Source organism: Amblyomma mixtum, chromosome 2, assembly GCF_055824585.1.
Source record: "Amblyomma mixtum isolate Tamu chromosome 2, ASM5582458v1, whole genome shotgun sequence".
NCBI lineage: Eukaryota > Metazoa > Arthropoda > Arachnida > Ixodida > Ixodidae > Amblyomma > Amblyomma mixtum.
In genome coordinates, this window is record NC_143013.1 from 176,292,542 (window position 1) to 176,313,164 (window position 20,623).

The 20,623-nt window shown below is 41.8% G+C and overlaps 1 protein-coding gene across 1 annotated transcript in view; it reads right to left on the reverse strand.

Annotated features, from left to right (window-relative positions):
• The window catches only part of LOC149361717 (fatty acid synthase-like), a 132,155-nt gene that overhangs the window by 105,554 nt on the left and 5,978 nt on the right, over nt 1-20,623 (reverse strand). Inside the window, exons 4-7 of the mRNA XM_089568134.1 lie at nt 12,305-12,427; nt 10,563-10,796; nt 7,249-7,550; nt 1,601-1,990 (exon numbers count right to left, since the gene is read on the reverse strand). Of these exons, the coding sequence (XP_089424260.1) occupies nt 1,601-1,990; nt 7,249-7,550; nt 10,563-10,796; nt 12,305-12,427 (1,049 nt within the window). The remainder of the gene's footprint in view (nt 1-1,600; nt 1,991-7,248; nt 7,551-10,562; nt 10,797-12,304; nt 12,428-20,623) is intronic.

Consider the following 20,623-nt stretch of genomic DNA (forward strand, 5'->3'; position numbering starts at 1 on the left):
CGTGTGGAATGCATGGCTAGGCTGGACCGATGCATTAATCATCTGTATATGACGTCATTTTCTTTTTTTCATGGAGCAGTCCAAATAAAATGGAAATAATTTGCAGCCTATCTGTAGATTATCTTTACTCTATCGAATTTTGTAGAAAAAACATTCTAGGACGGTTCATAGTGCGACGCGCAGTCCAATCGGTAGGCTGACACATCTTTTGGCTGCTCTACGTGCATCCGCCTTGTGGACGTTTGCTCATAGAGCGTGCTTAGTCTCCCGGCTGCTATCGTGCCTTGTGGAGCCACGCCACCGGCTAGTTTTTGCTCTTTCATTAGGTCAGCCCACTCAGCGTATTACGAAGAGAACAGTCGCACTTCTTCGGCCTTTGATTACCTTTGACTGATCTTTTGATTGCCAGATTGTGTCAGCTTCACTTGCATCATTCACCGTGCATACTGTGGTACCGTTCTTTGGGGCGTAATCACACACCCCAACTGCAGCCACCGCGGTGGCTCAGGGGTTGTGGTGCTCGGCTGCTGACTGCGGTCTCAGCCGCAGCGGTCGCATTCGATGGAGGCGAAATGCTACAGGCCCGTGTATTGTGTGATGTCAGTGCATGTTCAAGGACCCCAGGCGGTCGAAATTATCCGCACCCCTCCGCTACAGCGTCCCGCATAGCCTGAGTCGCTTTCGGAAGCTAAACCGCATAAACCCATTAAATCCTAAAAGCGGCTGAAACCGTCAACAGGTTCTTTGGGACACCACCATCTGTTTGAGTCCGCAGGTCACTTCGCGCGACCGACCGATACAATGGGCCTCTGCTCACAGTTCCTTATGCTGCAAGTCTCTCCAAGAGCAGTGAAAAAACGTATGGACTAGAATCGCATTACATTGACTAGACTACAATACTGCGTTCATTGCCCTAAGACAACTTATCGGGACAGCAGCATGTTCTAGGCGGTGCTAGGAGTTCTTGTCAATTTAAATACCATCGCATGCTAAAAAAGCGCTCCCTGTTGGGGCAGTAAGATGACACACTGCTGAAAAATGCTTCATTTGAATACGAAGCACGGGTTATCGTTTCGTCGTGGGTTCTTTCTTGAAAAGCGAAGCTTTCTTAGTCGCTTTCTTGATGGTTAAGTTTCCGGCATGTCCAGGTTACATCGTACCACTTCCTGCAGCCTCTGTCTGGGTAGCACATGCACCGCTTGAAAAACGATAAGGTATTGTACTGGTCCACTGGCTGCCAGTAAGCTGAGGCTTTTCGTAGGTGTCTGTATTAAGCAGTCAGCTTGTGCACGATAACCAATAGCTATTTCAAAAGTGCTTCTCGTCCAATCTTGACACTCAAAGAACGAAATGTAAGCTCTGATTTTTCCAGCGATGTGGCGAAAGCTGGAAGTTCAGCTGTGGCAGTTTTATATAAAAAACAAGGTTCTGAAAGGAAGTACCAGGACTATATACAATTTAGCTTCTAATTGGTCACCATAAATCCTCGAGCAAGCATGAGATCTCATCGAAAGATTCGAAAGCTCAGTTCAGAAATATACTTTCACCTGTGTCATGCACTAACTAGGTATGCCGAGTGAAGCGGCCTCGAGTGGCTCACCTGAATAGACGTGATGGACGCGAGGAGCGATGCCATGGTCTCCTTTTCAGCCCTCTCGTTTGTCACTGTATCCATTAGATTTATTCCAAACTGCATAAGCAAGTCATGTGACCGGTGAAGAGAGCGGGCGAACACATCAAAGTGCATCATCTGACGGGCCATGCCGATCCACTGGCAACCCATACCGCTGAAGACGAACCACAGGGGTCGCCTCTCTGTTTGGACATCCTCAGCTGCTCCCTTCACGGCCTCCTTCCCGGCACCGTCTACTGGCACAAGCACGAAGCTCCGGAACGGGAACTGCTTCACGCTCGGCTGGCCCACGAGGTTCAGAAGAGAATAGGCAGAGTCGGGGTAGGGTCCTTCGGCAACTAATCGGTCCATGGTGTGCTGCATTATGGGTAGAATGTTGAGGAGATTTTATTAAATCCGATAATGATCCCGTGTGAACACTTTGCAAGAAGGCTTTGACACGATTCGAGTAGCAGAATGCTTGGCCTCAATATTCGCACAATAAAATTTGAACACTTGAACTTCACTTCTGAAGGTTGACAAGGGACGAGGCACTTGTTTATGGGAGATACTATCGGCACGAAAGGCAAATGGTTCACGGAAGCAAGTTTAAAACTTTATTTCTTAAAATCTAGTTCACAGTAAGCGGTTGCTCTATTCTTGAATGTCTATCATGAGGGACCTCGCTTAACCAGTTTATCATTTTCCAGACGTAACATTAGGGTGGGCTGCTATTAAATCTTGAAGAAACGTGCTCGGTCTATTCACTTCGCCGACTCATACTAAAACCTCTGTTTCATTTTCTTGATGCCTAGCATCATAGTCCTCCCTTCTCCACAAACATTGCCAAGAATTTGGGACAGGTGTCTAGTTTCACGCCACTTGGCACATCTCAAGGATCTAACGGTGTACTTTCACTGAAAAAAATACAGAGCGGCATCGAATCTCGAATACATCTAAGAACATCTTTTTCTGTGCAGAGTAGCCTTTGACTACTCGGCTGCGACGCGAGTTACATGTACTTGCGGACACATTAACTGACACCTCTACAGCGTGAATGAAGGATCCGGCTTGTAAATTGCCAGTTTTCGACATTTTCCTGTTTTTTTTACTCATACGCACTGAACAATAGAAAGCCAACTTTTCTTGTATTGCAAGCAGCTAGAAATTGGCGTTTGGAAAAGTAGACTGTGGCAAACACGAGTTTTTTCACCCAAATGAGCACTTAAATTTTCGTTGCTTCCGTAGACGTCCTTTTTCAAATCTTTGAAACACGTTAAAAAAAAATTGATGGAGGTTTAGCATCAGGAACTCGGATATCTTAAGCAAAAGCACATTTTTTTTTCTGATGAAAGTCACCGCCACGTACCTGAAAGCGTGGTTAAGTTGCTCACTGACTCAGGGAGCCTATTATGCGCTTCTTCAACTTTTCCATCGTCCATGCCAATTTACCCACTATACGCCGATGACCTATGCTCTAGTGCCGCGTTTCAGCAGCAGTGTTTGTCAGCGCCAACGCATATTGCAGTAGTGCCCTGTTTCTGCTACAGCTTTGTCCACGCCAACGCGTGCAGCCCACATCTTCCTCTCTCTCACTTTCGCCACATAGCTCAAAGCGTGAGTATTTGTTTGATAGCAGTGTTAGTTGATGAAGAAGATGATGTTCACGTACATAGCACATTGCTTTGCTGTAATAAACACCATGTTTGAAAAACAAAAAAACGGTGACAGTCTAGCGCTCTCGCGCAGTGGCCAGCGAAGCTGAGCTCTTCGCATCGCTGCGGATTCTAATACCAGTCGCGAGAATCAATCAATCAATCAATCAATCAATCAATCAATCAATCAATCAATCAATCAATCAATCAATCAATCAATCAATCAATCAATCAATCAATTCGTCATTCAATCAATCAATCAGCCTTTTATTCTCTCTATATTAGAGAAGGAGACAAGACTAAAAGCTCGGAAGCTTGACAGAGGTCCTGCCCCCTTTTTTCACGTTGGCATTGCAACAGACAAGCTGCAATAAATTCTGCGCTATACATTATAGCACAAAAGAAGAAAACACATCTGGAAAAAAAAAAGTACCAAGACAAAAATACATGCAGCGTCATGACACAAACTTGTTCAGAAAAAAATGCTTAATAACAGTATTTGAATGCTGGAAAAGGTCAAACATTTCTTTAAGTTATTTAATATCACTGGCAGCGTATACGAGATAGATTGTTCTGAGTAATATGCTCTAGGTGTAGGAACTAGCCACATTTCTTTATTTCTGGTTTGTGGAATATGGGGATTTTTTGGAAGTTCTGCAAAATTACCAACATAATTTTCATTGCTCCGCGAAGCACTTTTGAAGCTCATTAAAAGTCTTTATTCGTGTAAAACGAAGACCGGCAGGATTTCATATTTTAAAAAGATATTTTAAATGTTTCTATGAGTTAATTTTATTTACTTATTTCACCTAGCACAAACCCACAAACATCGCTAGCAAACCCACATACATGGCAAAGTCTTGCTCGGGGTTTATCCACTTAAATAGTGCTTTCGTTCTAAAATTCGGTTAGAGATGCAAAAGCTGGTGGTTTGACGTGTGCAGGAGATCACCGAAAACCTAAAGCCTGTGGAAAAACTCTTTGTGTTGACTCTACGGTTACTTATACAGAGCTCGACTTGTGTCACTGGAGCGGTTTAGCCCGCAAGGCTTGGCGGCGCTAGCTATGCACTGTTATAAATTTTTGTTAACGTAATAGATTCCATATGTGAAAGACGCAAACTCTCTTTGGCATGTGATGTGCGATGGCAGGGCCTCTTGAGCTTCAGTGCCTCTTTTGGATCGGTGTGACGCTGCACCCGTCACACGTGCAGCTTCAAAACTGAAGTTTTGATGATTGGTTCCCTGTCTCTGCGGAGAATATTGATATCTAAATTGCAGTGCAGCACAGATAACAAGCATGCACTGAAGGATGCACGCAAGTTAGGCAAACGGTCTCTGCAGGAGAAGCAGTTCCCTATCCAATTTATATGTGCTAGAGATTAGAGAAAGGAGAAAGGCGGGGGGGGGGGGGGGGGCACCGTAATTGATAAACCTTAACATAGCATAGTATTCACACATCTCAGGGCTTGTCTATGTTCAGCAAATTCAGACAAAAATTTGAAAATTAGAAAAATGTTAGATACTTTTACAGAAATATTAAAGGTGATGGTCCATTCTTCTTATAGGTAGGAAAATTTTTGCTTTATAGTGTTTCCATCGATCGCATCGAACTGTTAAAACTCCCATCGAAAACCAATAGGGAACGGTTTTGACGATAGTAAAAACTTTAATATAAAAAATATTCAAGACTGCCGCCAGGTGATCCACGGATATATTGATTGCTATAGTGAAATTTTAAATTATATGAAAAAATTCTGTTCATGCAAGGTTTCCCGCACAAAAATGGTTTTCTCCAGAAATGATGGGTATGGTTAAGGAGCGTGCTGACGGAAATGAAAATCATCATCATCATCATCATCATCATCATCATCATTTATTGGCCCTTAAAGACCCCTGGAGGGATATTACAAAATGAAAATCGCAAAAGATCCATCCATGAGAAAAAAGAATTTCCACCTGAATGAAAATAAACCGAAATGTACTTAGAAGGACACTAAAGTTAAGAACAGCTGCTAGCCGACAATCCTCAAAAAAGAACAACATAAATCAGTTAAAGAATTTTTTTATCGATATTATTCATAATACGCCGGGGCCTGAAACTAAGAGTATTAAGGCAATAAGGCCCATTTTGTATGCAGACTGAAAAAGAAACGAAATGCGCATGAAGGAAATGCGTGGTTACCCCCTCTTCCTAACGAGGAAAGTTGATTTAACTGAACTAATTTACATAAAAATAGGAGTTCAAATCGAAGTAGCAATGCGCTTTGGAATGAGCACAAACAGTATTACAAGTCGGAAGTTTTACCAGTCAACGGAAAAAATGACATCCTCTACTTAGTTCAATGCAAAATATTTTAAGGGCCTAGGATGCAAAATAAATTACCCTTTTGAGCATTGCTGCATTTATTCATGGCATCAAGTACCGTAAAACTTTAGTGCCAGCCTGCACGTACTCGGTCTTGCCCATTGTTTTGCCTATTTAGGAGCCGATCAGGCGTCACCATATTTCTGTTGAATGTTTATTAACAAGGAGATAACTTAAAATATTTTAATCCGTAGAGCGACAATTATTTCTTATCTATTAGTAGCTCTTTCATTTTTGCTATTATACTTTCTACTTTTATACGGTAGGTAAATTTGAACTCTACAAGTTTTACACCCAAGTTTTACACCTGATAAAAAGTCATTAGGTGAGGTATGGTAGTTTCACCTGCGTACAAAATATATTACTTGGCGCAAGAATTGCCGAAAACATATTAAATCTAAACTTTAAAAATCTACTCAGGCAACACCACGCAGGACACCACACTGGACAAAGCCTAAATAGATGGCGTCCAAGAACTGTTTACTTTGACTTACATACACGTGAAGCAGACCAAAATAAGAAGCATTAATTACATGAATTTCTACTTTGTAATGGTACTTATGATGATTTAGGAAAGCCAGCTCTTGAAAAAAATTGGAAAGTATTATTCTTGTTTCAGTGTTATTCCGAAAAATGTTTCGTTCTGAAAAAGCCAGGCACGTTCGGTAAATTATGTTTTGCGAAAGTGAAACTAAGAATAAGTTAATAAAGGGATCTAATAGGTAGAGGTTTAAGCTAATTTATTTAAATCTGTAGTTTTTTTGAATACCTGCAAACCGCTATGGGTTAATCCTGCCTTTGCTTACGTTGACGCATGCGACTGACGCATGGAGGCTGTGCAAAATTGGAGCCGACTCTTAAGTTAAGCCCTATGGGTATGACACGATAGCTTTGATGGGTTGACGCCCATATATGAAGAATTGGTCATTCTCGACTCTAAATACATAGATTCCTGACCGTACTCATACCACTCCTGGAGCAGTGCTGCGGCGCTTAAGCGATGGCCCTGCGATGACAGTTATACTGTCGGTGGGACTTATGCGACCCATGTAACTCTGCTCCTGGGAACTTCTCGCGACAATTCATTGGTTTAACAGCCACCTGCCACGGTGGGCAGGTTTTGACGAAGCCACAAGGTCACGTGACCTTGAATATACATCGGAGATTTTTCGCTTGCAATGCCGATGCTGACGGCGAATTTGCTGCGCAACGGAGTCATTATCAATGTTGCGTTAAAAGTGGTGAACTGAGAACAAGGCCAGTGCATTGACAGCGGACGAGAAAGTTAATAAAGCACAGTTGAAAGTTAATAAAGCACAGAAGTAGGAATAAAAGTGGGAAAACCTGGTATTTTGTTCTAGAAAATCAGACGAGGAAATAACACTATTAATGCACCTAATATGACGAAGATATAATCGGTAATCTTCTACACTGACTCGGTGCAGCTAAGTCGAAGACAGCAGAAGATCAGGTGGATTGAAGAAGTCAAACATTCTTACTGAGGTGGCCCACGGCAGTGATAGATGGTTTTAATTAGGTAAAAAAGAAGAGCTTTCTTTTGAGGTGCAATGAAAAATTTTATAATTATTATAATATCGATGGCGAATAACTTACAGCGAGGGACTGCTTGCTTCTCCCAGCGAGAAGAACGAGCCTCGGCAGCTCAGGCTTCTCACGTGGTATGCTATCAACGGGAGGTCCGTGGTTAGGCTCCAGAATAACGTGGGCGTTGGCGCCCCCGAAACCAGTCGAGTTGATGCCGACTGGTCCTCCGGGAAATGGTGTCGCCTTATCCACCACTTCAGCACTGCCGTCATCAAGGGAAGGAATGTTTCGGTTTGGCTCATTGAAGTGCAGGTTGGCGGCGATGACGCCAGTCTCCATGGCCAGAATCACCTTGGCGACGCAACATACGCCTGCGAATAGGCGGCGCATGGTGCAGACCGTCGATGTACGGTCACAGTTACGCCCATCAAACCGACCGATGTTTAAAGGCTCTCTCCGAGAGTAGAAAAGGTCGACGAAGGGGCCACCAGTTACCGTCAAAGGGGCCATCAGTCTCCCCAGTTTCACGGAGCCATTGTCATATATACATACCTCGATCAATTCATCAAAGAAATCGGCGAAACCATCAGCATTAAGTACTGTAAATTAATTTATTTATTATTGCCTTGAAGACCGTGCTCAAAAGCTGCTACATGAGGGAATGGGTGAGTTACCGAGTATAACACTGCTTGAACTGATAAGCTGAATAGAGGTGGTTAAACATGGAGCTCTTCGTGTTCCATCTTGAAAAAGTAGCAGCACGGAAAAAAGCGAGGACAAAATAGACACAGGTACGACAGGACATATGCTGCACTTCCAACTCGATTGGAAGTGCAATTGGAAGTGCAGCATATGTCCTGTCGTACCTGTGTCTATTTTGTCCTCGTTTTTTCGTGCTGCTACTTTTTCAAGATGGATCAATACCAACTGGCCAAAACTTCGGTGCTTTTGCATAGCTCTTCGTGGCAGGGCAAGTCATTTCATTCTTTTGCACGCCTACAAAAAATGAAGAGAGATGTGCAGATGTGCAGGCAGGCGGACGCTAGGTGGTCTTTTCGTGGTTTGTGCGGCTGGAGGTGCGGTAGGCAGCGATAACAGAGTCGTGTGGAACAAGTAGAATTTGTAATATAGACACAGTCTTGCGATATGATGTTAATTCGTGATATAGACATGGTCTTGCGATACGGCGTCGGTTAGTTAAGTTTTTAATGTGACAACAGCATTTTAGTTTGGTGACTTTCACGATAAGAATAGGCAGAGAAGATAAACCCAGCGGCGCTGTTTCGTATTGCTGCTAGCATATTACAAAGATTATTCCGAAATAGCGCATGCATACTATACTTTGGGTCATACAAATATTTGCACAATGTAGAAAAAGAACATGTGCGTGAGTTTTGCCCCCACAATTCTTCAGGGCAAAGAAATTGAACATTTGATATGGGATGAACATTTATTATTTCGGCTTTGTATATTGTGGTGTTCTTTGTTCTTGCCTTTTCTAGTGCGACTAATATGTTTCAAGTCTCCACTCCGCAATAAGCATGGTTGCTCGTGCAGTGCTGTATCGTCACATCTGCTCCATCTTGCGTAAGCTGTGCTCTCATCAGTAAAGTTACTAATGCAACGTAGACGATGACTCGAATTAATGCGAGCTTAATCTCTGCTAAACTGAAGAAAATGGAAAGAATCATGCATCAAACATCACAGGGTTGTCTTATTAGAAACCAAACGTTTATCTGAACCTTTGTTTCTCGACTGTTTCTCTTATTTGACCATCCGAATGCTCGATAGCATTAATGAACCGGCAGTGCCGGCTGGGGTATTAGTAAGAGAATTAGGCTGCAACACTTCACACGCCACAACCGTGCATCTTCGAGAGCGGGCACCGAAATTTTAAGAATGGGTGTTTTTCTCGGACAGCATGCTGCGAGTCTCTTTTGGTGCAGCAAAGAAGTCAGCGGGGAAGCTAGATGAGGGACAGAAGAGAAGACACAAAACGTTCACCAGAGCTTAGTCATGGTACGTTGCTTCTCGTTTTTATACATTCAGCTGTTTATCGTGTAGCATGGCTAATGCGCATATACTACATAACGAAAAACAGTGCCTTTTAAAGTTCGGAAAACGAGAATTTGCAAGATCTGATATATTGAGGACACTTCACACAGTCAACCAAGTTCCCCTCTTGTCTTCCTGCTGTGGTGTGTTGAGTGGTGATTTTTTATTACAACTGGATGATAGGTATTTGATTTAGGCTTCCTTTACTGCTTAGCATTTAGATTTTTTTTTTAAGTTTTTGGTTAACACGTTACCTTTTCTTCCTTATAGTCCATTCTTACTCTAGCCCTTTAGAACGTGGTCTGAGCCATGCATTTTCGATAGCAATAAATAAATAAAATCAGTGCCATGAAATCGTCGTTTGTTGGGATATGCAAGTAGTTAGGGCATACTGATCAATTCGCGCTACAAGGAACATACACACGGAAACACAAACGGACGAAGCGCATTGTTATTAGTTAGTGCAATAGTTTCCCTTGATGCAAATCTCCAGTAGGTTCTGGAAAACGTTGCTTCTCGGAGTACCACCACTTTCAAACGGTTGTTCTAAATAGTTTGTGACAACAGTGACGTACATAGAACCTTTTCCCTTAATGGTTGATGTGCAATATTAAGCAGCATCTGTGACAGGCAGGATAGATTCTTTCTCAAAATTTGGCGGAAAGTGGATCCCTTCGCAGTGTGGTACTTACTGAAAGCCTTTGCATATAGTACAACACTTTGTTGCAGCCTCTCAGAACGACTTCTCTATATATTAGCAGAATTAGGGTTAAAATATTTTAGTATAAGTGCAGTTAACAAGTTACCTCATATATTGGGTGCCTTCACAAGCTAATTTAGTAAAATTATCCTCCAGCGCATTTTGCCCACACACAGATTACTGATATAGTTCTATTCTCTACTGAAAGAAGCATTTTACTCCTTAGGCAATGTAGCGGGAGAAAATAGCTGCTACTAAAAGGAGTACAGGACCTGGGACACCACCTTTCGCAGAGTACGTCTTTTCTTTAGAAATTCACAGCGCTCAGAGTATCACAAGGAGCGTTGTCCTCACGCATGAGAAATATGGCGAAGTCAGAATGCTACAGAAACAAAACTCTAGGAGCCGTAACCAAGACCTATAGCATAAATATGCAGCAAAAAAATTAGTGAACTCAAAGAAGCTCTCTGAAACTGTGACAGTTTTGACACAGTCTTGCATTCTAGGAATTCATTTCGTCCTGTGAAAAACTGACAAAATCAATTCCATGTACATCACCAAAATGAATTCACTCCAGGCGCCGCTTTAATTGATAGATTAGCAGGGAACTGAACAGATATGTTCTCACCGGAGGCGGCCTCAGAGTGCCCCATGTTGCTTTTGACGGCTCCTATCTTCAGGGGACTCTTGCGTCCTGGCTTGCAGAACACGTTGCTGATGGCGGTCATCTCTTGGGGGTCGCCTACCTGAGTTCCTGTGCCATGCGCCTCAACGTAGCCCACTTGAAGTGGATCAACTTTAGCTTCTGCATAAACCTCGCACAAGAGTCTCTCCTGCATCGCACCGGATGGTACCGTGATGCCTGCAGTGCGAAAGGCAGCAAGCTTCACTCCGGCTTTCTGTCAAGTTACAGGCCGTGGTGCTTAGAACTTCATTCCTATTTTTTTTCGCCGTTTTCTGAGGGCTCTTTAACGACCTCCGGAATGGTTGGCGCGTGTAGTTCATACACACTTTTCACAGCTTCCCTGTTTCAGTCGATATGAATTAGCCTTACTGGCGTTTTGGACGCGTTTTTATGGTGCAATTTCATTTAATTTTATACCCTTGAAATAGAACAGAGCTAAGCTATAGAGGTATTCTATAATTTAATGAATGAATTGATCCCATAAAATTTTGTGGCGCTACGTTTCATTATTGTTAGCCTTGTTACATAATTATATTTCATCATTATAACGATTCGACATAAGTGAACATTTTTATATGATGATATACCTCAGTAACAGTACAGATTGCACAGCTTTAGAGAGCGGATGTTTGGCTGGAGCCCAATTTAAATCGAAAGTTAAAAAATATTAATGGATCGTGCTTTAATGATCCGTAAGAAAATTACCTCGTTACGCTTCAGTTGTTGTTCCTTAATATGAAAACTCATTGAGATTTAATGAAATTATATTTATGACTGGGAAAAAAATACTTATACACGCCTAAATTCAGTACAGTATTTCTAGTAATAAAAGTTTTCATTTTGAGACCATGTCTCGCTTTAAGCTCGGGATTTTTTGCTCTTAGTGCTCAATATTTCGCAGCGGCCTAACAACCGCTTATTCACTCGTAATACAATAAGGTCGGCAGATTTTGATTCCAGGTTTCCTCTAATTGCGGAAAATTGAGTAAGTTTATCACTGGAGCAACTGTTCTTTTGTTTCTTTCGGGCTCAACAACTTGGCAGGTCACCTGCTCTTGCTACTTATCTGATAACTTTCTGATAACCAGACTCTCTCATTCGACTTATCTGAATTAAGGAAAGCTCCCCCATATGCTTGCATGATCTTTATGGTGGCCGCAAAAACAGAGTGAACAATGCCACATGAAACCCGTGCAAAATGCGCGGATGAATATGGTAGACTGGCACTTTAACCAGGACGCTAAATAGCTCAGTTGTTCGTGAGGGAAGGGAACTGCAGTTGCAGGTGTAAAATCTGGGATGTCTACTAATTCGCGCCTTAGACTTTAAAGGAGATGCTTTCGGATCCTCGATAACTTCCGATGCCTTCTGCTTATGAACGAGGTGATCGCAGGTGAAATAAGGAATTAAAGCTACGGTGAAAGCGCCACCAACGCGAGGCTGCTCTAAATCGCTTTGACTGTTTGGCCTGTAGAGGTTTTAAAATATTGCTTAGAACTTGAGCTCTGCGTCATCCAATAGGTATTACATTTTCTGAACGTCTAGGTAGCGACATTACATTGTGGCAATGTAGGCGCTTCGGTAGGTTCGAAACCAGAGCTTTCGGCGCAGCGCTGCCGAATTTAGAGCGTATGCTTGAAAATCGCAGTAAGGTTTTTCATTTTGTTTTTTAAAGATCCGCTTACCTTCAGTTTTGTACCCGTCCACGTTCGCCTTGACATGAATCAGTTTGGCGTAGATCCGCCGAGCCTCGCACTCACGTTGAACAAAAAATACGCCTACTGTCTCACTTCTGACGTAGCCATTTGCTGCGGGCAACACAAAAAGAAGTTATTTTAAAATTCATGAAGTGCTTCGTCGTGCAGTGAAAATTGTATCGCTAGAAGTTTTAACCTGAAAGATCTGACGTCTATATATTTGTTTCACAATTACTTGAAAATGCGTTCTTGCAGGTGAGAACCCTTGAATAAGGGACGCAGATGGCGAAATATTTAATTCCATTTCATTTCCTTTATTGGGTCAATACACAAAAAGTTTTACTACAGAATCCGTTGGGCAAATATCGCACTGATAGTTTCGGCCTGTAGTCAGATTTTCCGGTAGCACACTGCGCATAACGCAGCAGTAGAGAGGCTAAAACGTTCACAAACCCGTAACGTGCAATGTATAAAAGATTTTATGATTTTGTCCTAGTAACACCTTTTTTCTCAAAAAAAAATTCTTCGGGGACTTTTGTTTCTATTGGTACTGTATTCCATATTTTACCGATAGAACGAAGATAGAAGGCAGATAGAAGGAAGAAAGCCCGTCTCAACTTCTTTCATTCATTATACTTTTCTCGACTTGGTATCCGACCTGAAAATTACATCGTTAATGATTCTACACGAGGCTCGCGCCATAAGCATGCCCTTAGCCTGAAACCTATTTTTGCACGCAGAAATACCTACAAGTTTTCTTTTTTTCCGAGAACAGTTTCTCAATGGAAAGCTCTACCGGAGAAGTCTCCGTTGCTTTGTAATCATTCTTGATTTTCACTACTGGTTTAGTAGCTGTAATGTAAACGCGTTTTAAATTGTAGTTTTGCGTTGCTTGTTTCCTGGTATTTATATCGTTCAGCACTATCGCACCTGGTTTGCTTTTCCCTCCTGTATGTATTTCCCTCTCCTGCTTGGACATACAGCAGGTCCGCAGTATTCAATAAATAAATAAAATAAAATAAATTTTGGCGCCGCTGTACTGCAGTGATAGCTGCTTATGCACATCGCGAGTTACCGGGAGAACAATGTTCTGATTACTGGCATTTCTGGTGTTGGAAGCCGGAATTACGAAGAGGCTTATTAAAAGTGCGTGTCTGAGATGATTTGCTACACTGTGATAGTCTGTGTGAATTCATATATCACTATGTTGACAGAATTATTAGCTTGCGAAAAAGTCGGAAGCTCGGTTCTTGCGCAGCTTTTTTTCTGGAAACGACCGAGAGGGACTAGGTATGTTTTATAAGTGCAGGCCCATGAGTCACAGCTCTGTACGCTTGCATATGATTTAGCCTGTCTTGCTAGGAAGGGTTTGCTGCTGTCCGGTGACGTTGAGACGAACCCCGGACCCGATAATGACCAACTCGTACGCCAACTGCAACAGATTTCAGAAGATATCAGGGAAATTAAGGATGGGCGCTTAGCTTCCATCGACGCGAAGTTGGAACGACTAGCTGCTCTGGACAGCAAATTATCAGAGTGTGTTAACGAAGTTACTAACCTGCAGAAGGTAGTCACTTTCCTCGAATCAAGACTGGAGGACCTAGAAAATCGTTCTAGACGCTCGAATTTGATAGTATACGGTGTCCGAGAAAACCCAGAAGAAAATACCGAATCACTCGATAAGCTAATGAATGAAAAAATTGTCAAGAAAATTCTTAAAATTGATCCAGTTGCCATTGAAAGGATACACTGGTTAGGTCGGCCAGTCAAAGATAAAACCAGGCCGATAATACTTAAACTACTGGACTACCGCGACAAAGTAAATGTGTTAAGAAATTGTCGTAAGTTGAAGGGTTCTAATTACTCGATAGGCGAGGACTTCTCGGTACGTGTGAGGGAAGTAAGAAAAAAGTTGTGGAACTGGGCAAAAGAGAATAAGGAAGAGGGAGACAAGGTGTCATTAACGTATGACAAACTACGCCTTCTTCTGCTTTTCTAATCAGTTATCTTTAAACGTTAACTTATTCAGTAATATTCTAAATTGATCAACACCACAAAATAAATAACTTAAAAAAATCCCCTGTGCCCTTTGGTTTCTGTGGCTGTTGGCTTCTGTCATATTTATAACGAGCCCCTCACCCCCTTCCCTTGTTTGCTTAATTACGCCTAAATGGGCAATTATATCGCTGGGATAACACGAAAGGTTGTCCAGTACACATGGAACTTGTAACTGACAATACTGACAGCCGAAAAAACATGCTAGACGACCAAGGCCAACTTGAAACTGACATCATTGAAAGCCAAAAAACATGCAAGAAAAACAAGGCGAGGGACCCGCATTACGCCCACGACGGCCGCAACATCCTCGCAGATAAGTTTTGCAAACGTTAACGCCCGCAGCATCCTGAACAAATCTGATTCACTCGAAGCGTTACTTCTTGGTATCGAGCCAGACTTTGTGGCTATAACAGAAACTTGTTTAACGGCTGATATCCTGGACACCGAGATTACACCTCCGAATTAGGTAATTATTCGCAAGGACAGGCCAACACGTGGCGGAGGAGCGGCTATTCTAATAAAAAAGCACATTCCCTTCTCTATTCTGCCAGAAGTTCAGGATGCAGAGGCAATCTTTTGCAAGATGAAGCTATGGCTCGCACTTTATCACAGTGGGGTGTGTTTATCGTAGCCCTTCATTTGACCATTCCGCTATGACTTCATTGTATAACTATATGCAGCGTCACACGCTAGGTTCTAGACTTATCTTACTAGGAGACATTAATCTTCCAGATATAGAATGGCAAACTTTGCAGTTTAATTCCCCTAGCTCTGAAGTCGTTTTAGATATTATGCTCCAATTCAATCTTTACCAAATAGTAAGCGAACCTACACGTGTACAGGGAACAACGTCTAATATACTTGACCTTATATTTTTAAGTGATCACTTTTCAGTACACACAGCAGAACTCGAAATCATTGATGGCATATCAGACCACAAGCTAGTTCTATGCGCTATCCCTACATGTAACAAAGATGCTCCTCCAAGTTCGAAAATTACATACCTCGACTACAATAGTGCTCAAGATTCTGACATAATCGATCACCTCATTGATGAATTCTCGGCATTTGAAGAAATGTATGAGAAGCCCTCCACACATATTGAATCTTTATGGTCCATGTTCAAAGATACCGTATTCTTCTGCATCCGTAACTACGTACCAACTAAAACAAAAAGAACTAGGAAACATAACCCTTGGATAACACGCGATGTGATTCATGCAAAACGCAAAGTAAAACGGCTGAGAATATCGTTGAAGACAAAAAGCAAACCTCGAAACAATAGTCGCCTTGCCAAGGCTATTAGTGATTTAAAATCAAAGATTAAGTCAGCAAAAACCACTTATTTCTCGAAAACACTGCCCAATTTTCTAAAAAGCTCTCCTTTAAAATTTTGGAATTTTCTAAAGCCTAATAAAGGACGTAAGAACCCTAATTCCCAAGAACAAGATATAAATTATGCTAATTCTATGAATAATTACTTCAAATCCGTTTTTACTGTTGATGATGGTGTTATCCCCCCTTTAAGTACTGTATATAGAACACCTTTGACACCGACAAGTATAAGCGAAAGAGGTGTGTTAAATCTTTTACTTAACTTCGACACAAAAAAAGCGCCTGGCCCTGACAACATACCTAACATATTCCTCAAACGATAGCCGCCGCGGTGGCTCAGTGGCTATGGTGCTCGGCTGCTGGCCCGAAAGACGCGGGTTCGATCCCGGCCGCGGCGGTTGAATTTCTTTGGAGGAGAAATTCTAAAGGCCCGTGTACTGTGCGATGTCAGTGCACGTTAAAGAACCCCAGGTGGTCGAAATTTCCGGAGCCCTCCACTACGGCGTCTCTCATAGCCTTAGTCGCTTTGGGACGTTAAACCCCATAAAACCAAACCAAATCCTCAAACGATATGCCGAATGGATCGCTAAGTACTTATACTTACTATTTAACAAATCATTATTGACTTCCACTCTACCGAAAGAATGGAAAATCGCCAAGGTTATCCCTGTTCACAAATCTGGAAACAAGAACGAACCCTCTAACTTCAGACCCATATCGTTAACCTGCACAATATGTAAACTTCTTGAGCACATCATTACTAAGCATATAACCACATTCCTTGAACAAGAACGCATTCTATCCCCCTGCCAGCATGGTTTTAGAAGTGGCTTATCAACAGTGACTCAGCTCCTGGAACTAGTACATGATCTGTCTTTGAGCATTGACAACCAAAAACAGAAGATATGATTTTTTTCGACTTTTCGAAAGCATTCGACCGCGTTTCACACAACAAATTAATCAAAAAATTGGAATGCACACTTGGTAACAGCCCCATTGTTAACTGGATTGGGGACTACCTCTCTGGTCGCTCCCAATACGTTGTGATTAACCACCAGCCTTCCTCATTAGAACGTGTAACATCAGGAGTACCTCAGGGATGCGTCTTAGCTCCAGTTTTATTCTTAATCTTTATCAACGATCTGCCCTCATATGTCAATGTTAATATTAAACTCTTTGCTGATGACTGTATAATTTACCGCGAAATTAACACACCAGATGACCACATGGCCCTAAACCTCGCTACAGAAGCCGTATCTAGGTGGTGTAAAGACTGGCAGATGGCCCTTAACATTAATAAGTCCGCTCTCCTCACAATAACCAGAAAAAAACATCAGTCGTCCTACACTTACGTTGTCAACAACGCCCCCCTCACTCGAGTTAACAGCTATAAATACCTCGGTATAATAATATCCCATGATCTCAGATGGGATTCTCATACCACCTATGTCACATCAGCCGCCGTTAAAAGACTCCTGTTCCTCAAAAGGCATCTTCAACAAGCTCCTCCTCCAACTAATTGCATACAACGCTTTCGTACGATCGGTACTCGAATATGCGAACGTTGCATGGTTTCCGCATACTAAATATCTCATAGGAAAATTAGAAGCTATCCAAAGAAAGGCAGTAAGATTCACGTTTAATAAATACAGGCCTACTGACTCACCCACCGAACTACTCAAGACAGCCGGCATTCTCACTCTGGAAAATAGAGCTAAACTTGCACGACTAAAATACTTTACCAGTTACTCCATAATCAGCTTAACCTTGATAAAACCAGGTACCTTATGGCCCCAGAGACAAGACCTACACGTCACAGACATTCAGGAACATTAAAAGAGCACACATGTCGTACTGACTGCCTGAAATACTCCTTTTTTCCACTTACAATAAGAGAATGAAACACCCTTGACCACTCCATTACCCGCAGCACATCACTAGATATCTTCACACAGTCAGTAGAAAATTATCTTCACTCGTAAACACACTGGAATTCTTAACCTTTGTTGACATCTTCCTTTTTTGCCTTGCTATTTTTCTTACCAGTGCTTGTTCGTTTCTAATGTCATATATATCCCATGTATTGATCATGTTATCTTGTCTTGAACTAACTGTACAATCCAACGATCCTATTGCTGTACCCGTGACTTTTATGTATTGAACCTTAATTAAGTGCGACACTGTAGTCGTTTTATATTGACCTTCAATCCTTCTTCTTGTTCACTCTTTGTGTCCATTATTCATGACGTTGTTGTAGTTTATACTTTGATGTGCCTTGTTCCAGCGCCCTTCCTGTTAAAATCCCCAGTGGATTGACAGTATCTTTAAATAAATAAAATAAATAAATAAATAAAATAATATTTTAAGTGGCAGTGAAAGCCGAGTAATGTATACGTTTCAGAACGCATATGTCAAAGCGTGCGGTACACCTCAATAACGCAAAGCATGTTGATGAAAGTTTCGAGCTAACGGTTCTAATGTGCGTTTTCCAGTTCATGTTGCAATACAGAATTACTCCTCAGACCTCATGAAATCCAGTTGATCTAGTTCAAATTTTTCAGATTGTATTTTTAATAACTCTGTATTAAGACATTTGTGAGGTGAATGGAAACATATATATTTAGAATTAGATAGAGAGCAATTTAATGTAAGCGTACTACTTTTGAACCAAGATGATAAGCGTAGACACTCATTAGTTAGGTTCCGAATGATCTGTTCCATATTGTTTCACAGAAACACAAGCCCCATGCCACCAGTGTATATCGTCAAATTCGGGCATGCAAAAATAAGAGAAAATCATTAGTATAAGAGGGGAACAAAATAAAACCACTGGGGATTTGCAGGAGAGCGGCTAAATAATATACTAGAAAAGAATTCTCATGTCCGCAATCTGAGTCCATAACGTTGTAGTTTCTGCAATAAATTTGCATTTGTTACGCAAAGTCCGCTTTTCAAATCTAAAAATATTATGATCAATATTTCATTGTTTTACAGGGGCGTATAGCGACTTTCCGATAATTCCGCGACTGTTGAAGATGTCGATCTATTAGCCCTGATGCCGAGATTAGATGGCGAAGAAATATTATCGGGATCGAGGGTTTCTTTTCAGGAAACAGATTTTTTTCAAAAACTGCGTTCATAATGTTCGAAACCGCTATTGGTCTGCAGTTTCCTGGGTCATTATGATCGCCTCCTTTGTACGCTAGATAGACTTTGGCTGTTTTTAATGCCCCTGAATATCCGCTTTCTTGCACAGCATAATTAAAAGGTTAAAGCTTGTAAGGGACAGGAATTGCAAGGTTGTGATTCAGAACCATGGCAGTGATGTCTTCATAGCCAGGGGCTTTGTCATGTTTTATGCTGGATATAGCAGCAATAGTGTCTGAGAGATTTATATCAACTAAACTGAAACAATGAACTACCGTTGGAACAACAACATCGCAATCCCCTAGAAGCATCTGGTTGTTTAGTTGCAAGCCTATATTTCGACAATATGTACAGTGTCTTCATTGAGAAGATCGGGAACAACTTGCTTAGGAAACCACCGCGGTGACTCAGTGGTTGTGGTGCTCGGTTGCTGTCTCGAAAGTCGCGGGCTCTATTCAGGTCGCGGCGGTCGAATTTCTATGGAGGCGAAATTCTAGAGGCCCGTGTGCTGTGCGATGTCAGCGCACGCTAAAGAAACCCAGGTGGTCGAAATTTCCGGAGCCCTTCACTACGGCGTCGCTGATAGCCTGAGTCGCTTTGTGACATTCATTCATTCATTCATTCATTCATTCATTCATTCATTCATTCATTCATTCATTCATTCATTCATTCATTCATTTTTGGACAGAAACCGGTACAGTGTATATGCTTATACATATTGAATTTTCCTGTCTGGATAGCCGAGGCAAAAGGCGTATTCAAACCCCTGACGAGGTCTCGGAACCCTTATTGCACACATACCTCAGACAACGGCGCGACGATAAAAAGTAACACTGCACTGATGGGGAGAAAAAGCAAGAAAGTACGAAAGGCAGGAAAAGCAAAAATGTTGTGTTGCGCTGACTAAGTAAAATAATAAACGATGGACACGCACTAACAAAAGCAAAACGACCACAATATAAGGATACACACAAGTGGTCTGCACAATTGCAATAACACTTCAATAACATCATGAAGAACAACACTAATACAATAACACTATGAAGATGGGTAGCATGGGTAGCATGATTTCAAACATGAATGCATAGCATAGATACACACTACAAAGAGCCAGACAGATTCATTTCCTATGTGTATTGTATACTGAGAAGGAGGTGTTTCACCCGTTTCCTAAATCCAGATGATGAATTTGCCTCGGATAGGGCGTCGACTAGCTGAGGGTATGTATTGAGCAGTTCGGGAATTTGATGGCCAGCTAACTGTGTAGCATACGACGTTCGAGCTCTGTTATTGACATATTTGCCTTCACGTAAATTATAAGCATAGTTCTGGCGTCTATAGGATTCAAGAAATCTTAAACCAACATATCTGACACCGTGATACACCCGCATAGCGACGCTGGACCGAAACATGTTGAAAACTGTCAATATTTTATACTTCTGAAAAATAGGCGTGGTGTGTTCATATCTTGGTTTATTTGCGATTATTCTTATAGCCTTCTTTTGTACCACGTGTAGTCTTTCAAGATTGGTTCATGTTGTAGTTCCCCATACTAATATGCAATAGAATAAACGAGAGTAAATTAACGCGTAGTGCAATTGGCATTTAAAAAAGGTAGGTGTCATAAACTTCAGTTGATTCAGCATGCCAGTGATTTTAGAAATCTCTATACTTAACCGTATTACGTGTCGAGTCCAGCTCAAATATTCATCAAAAAATACTCCGAGAAATTTGTGCACGCTAAGGCGTTTCAGCGGTTTCCTTTGA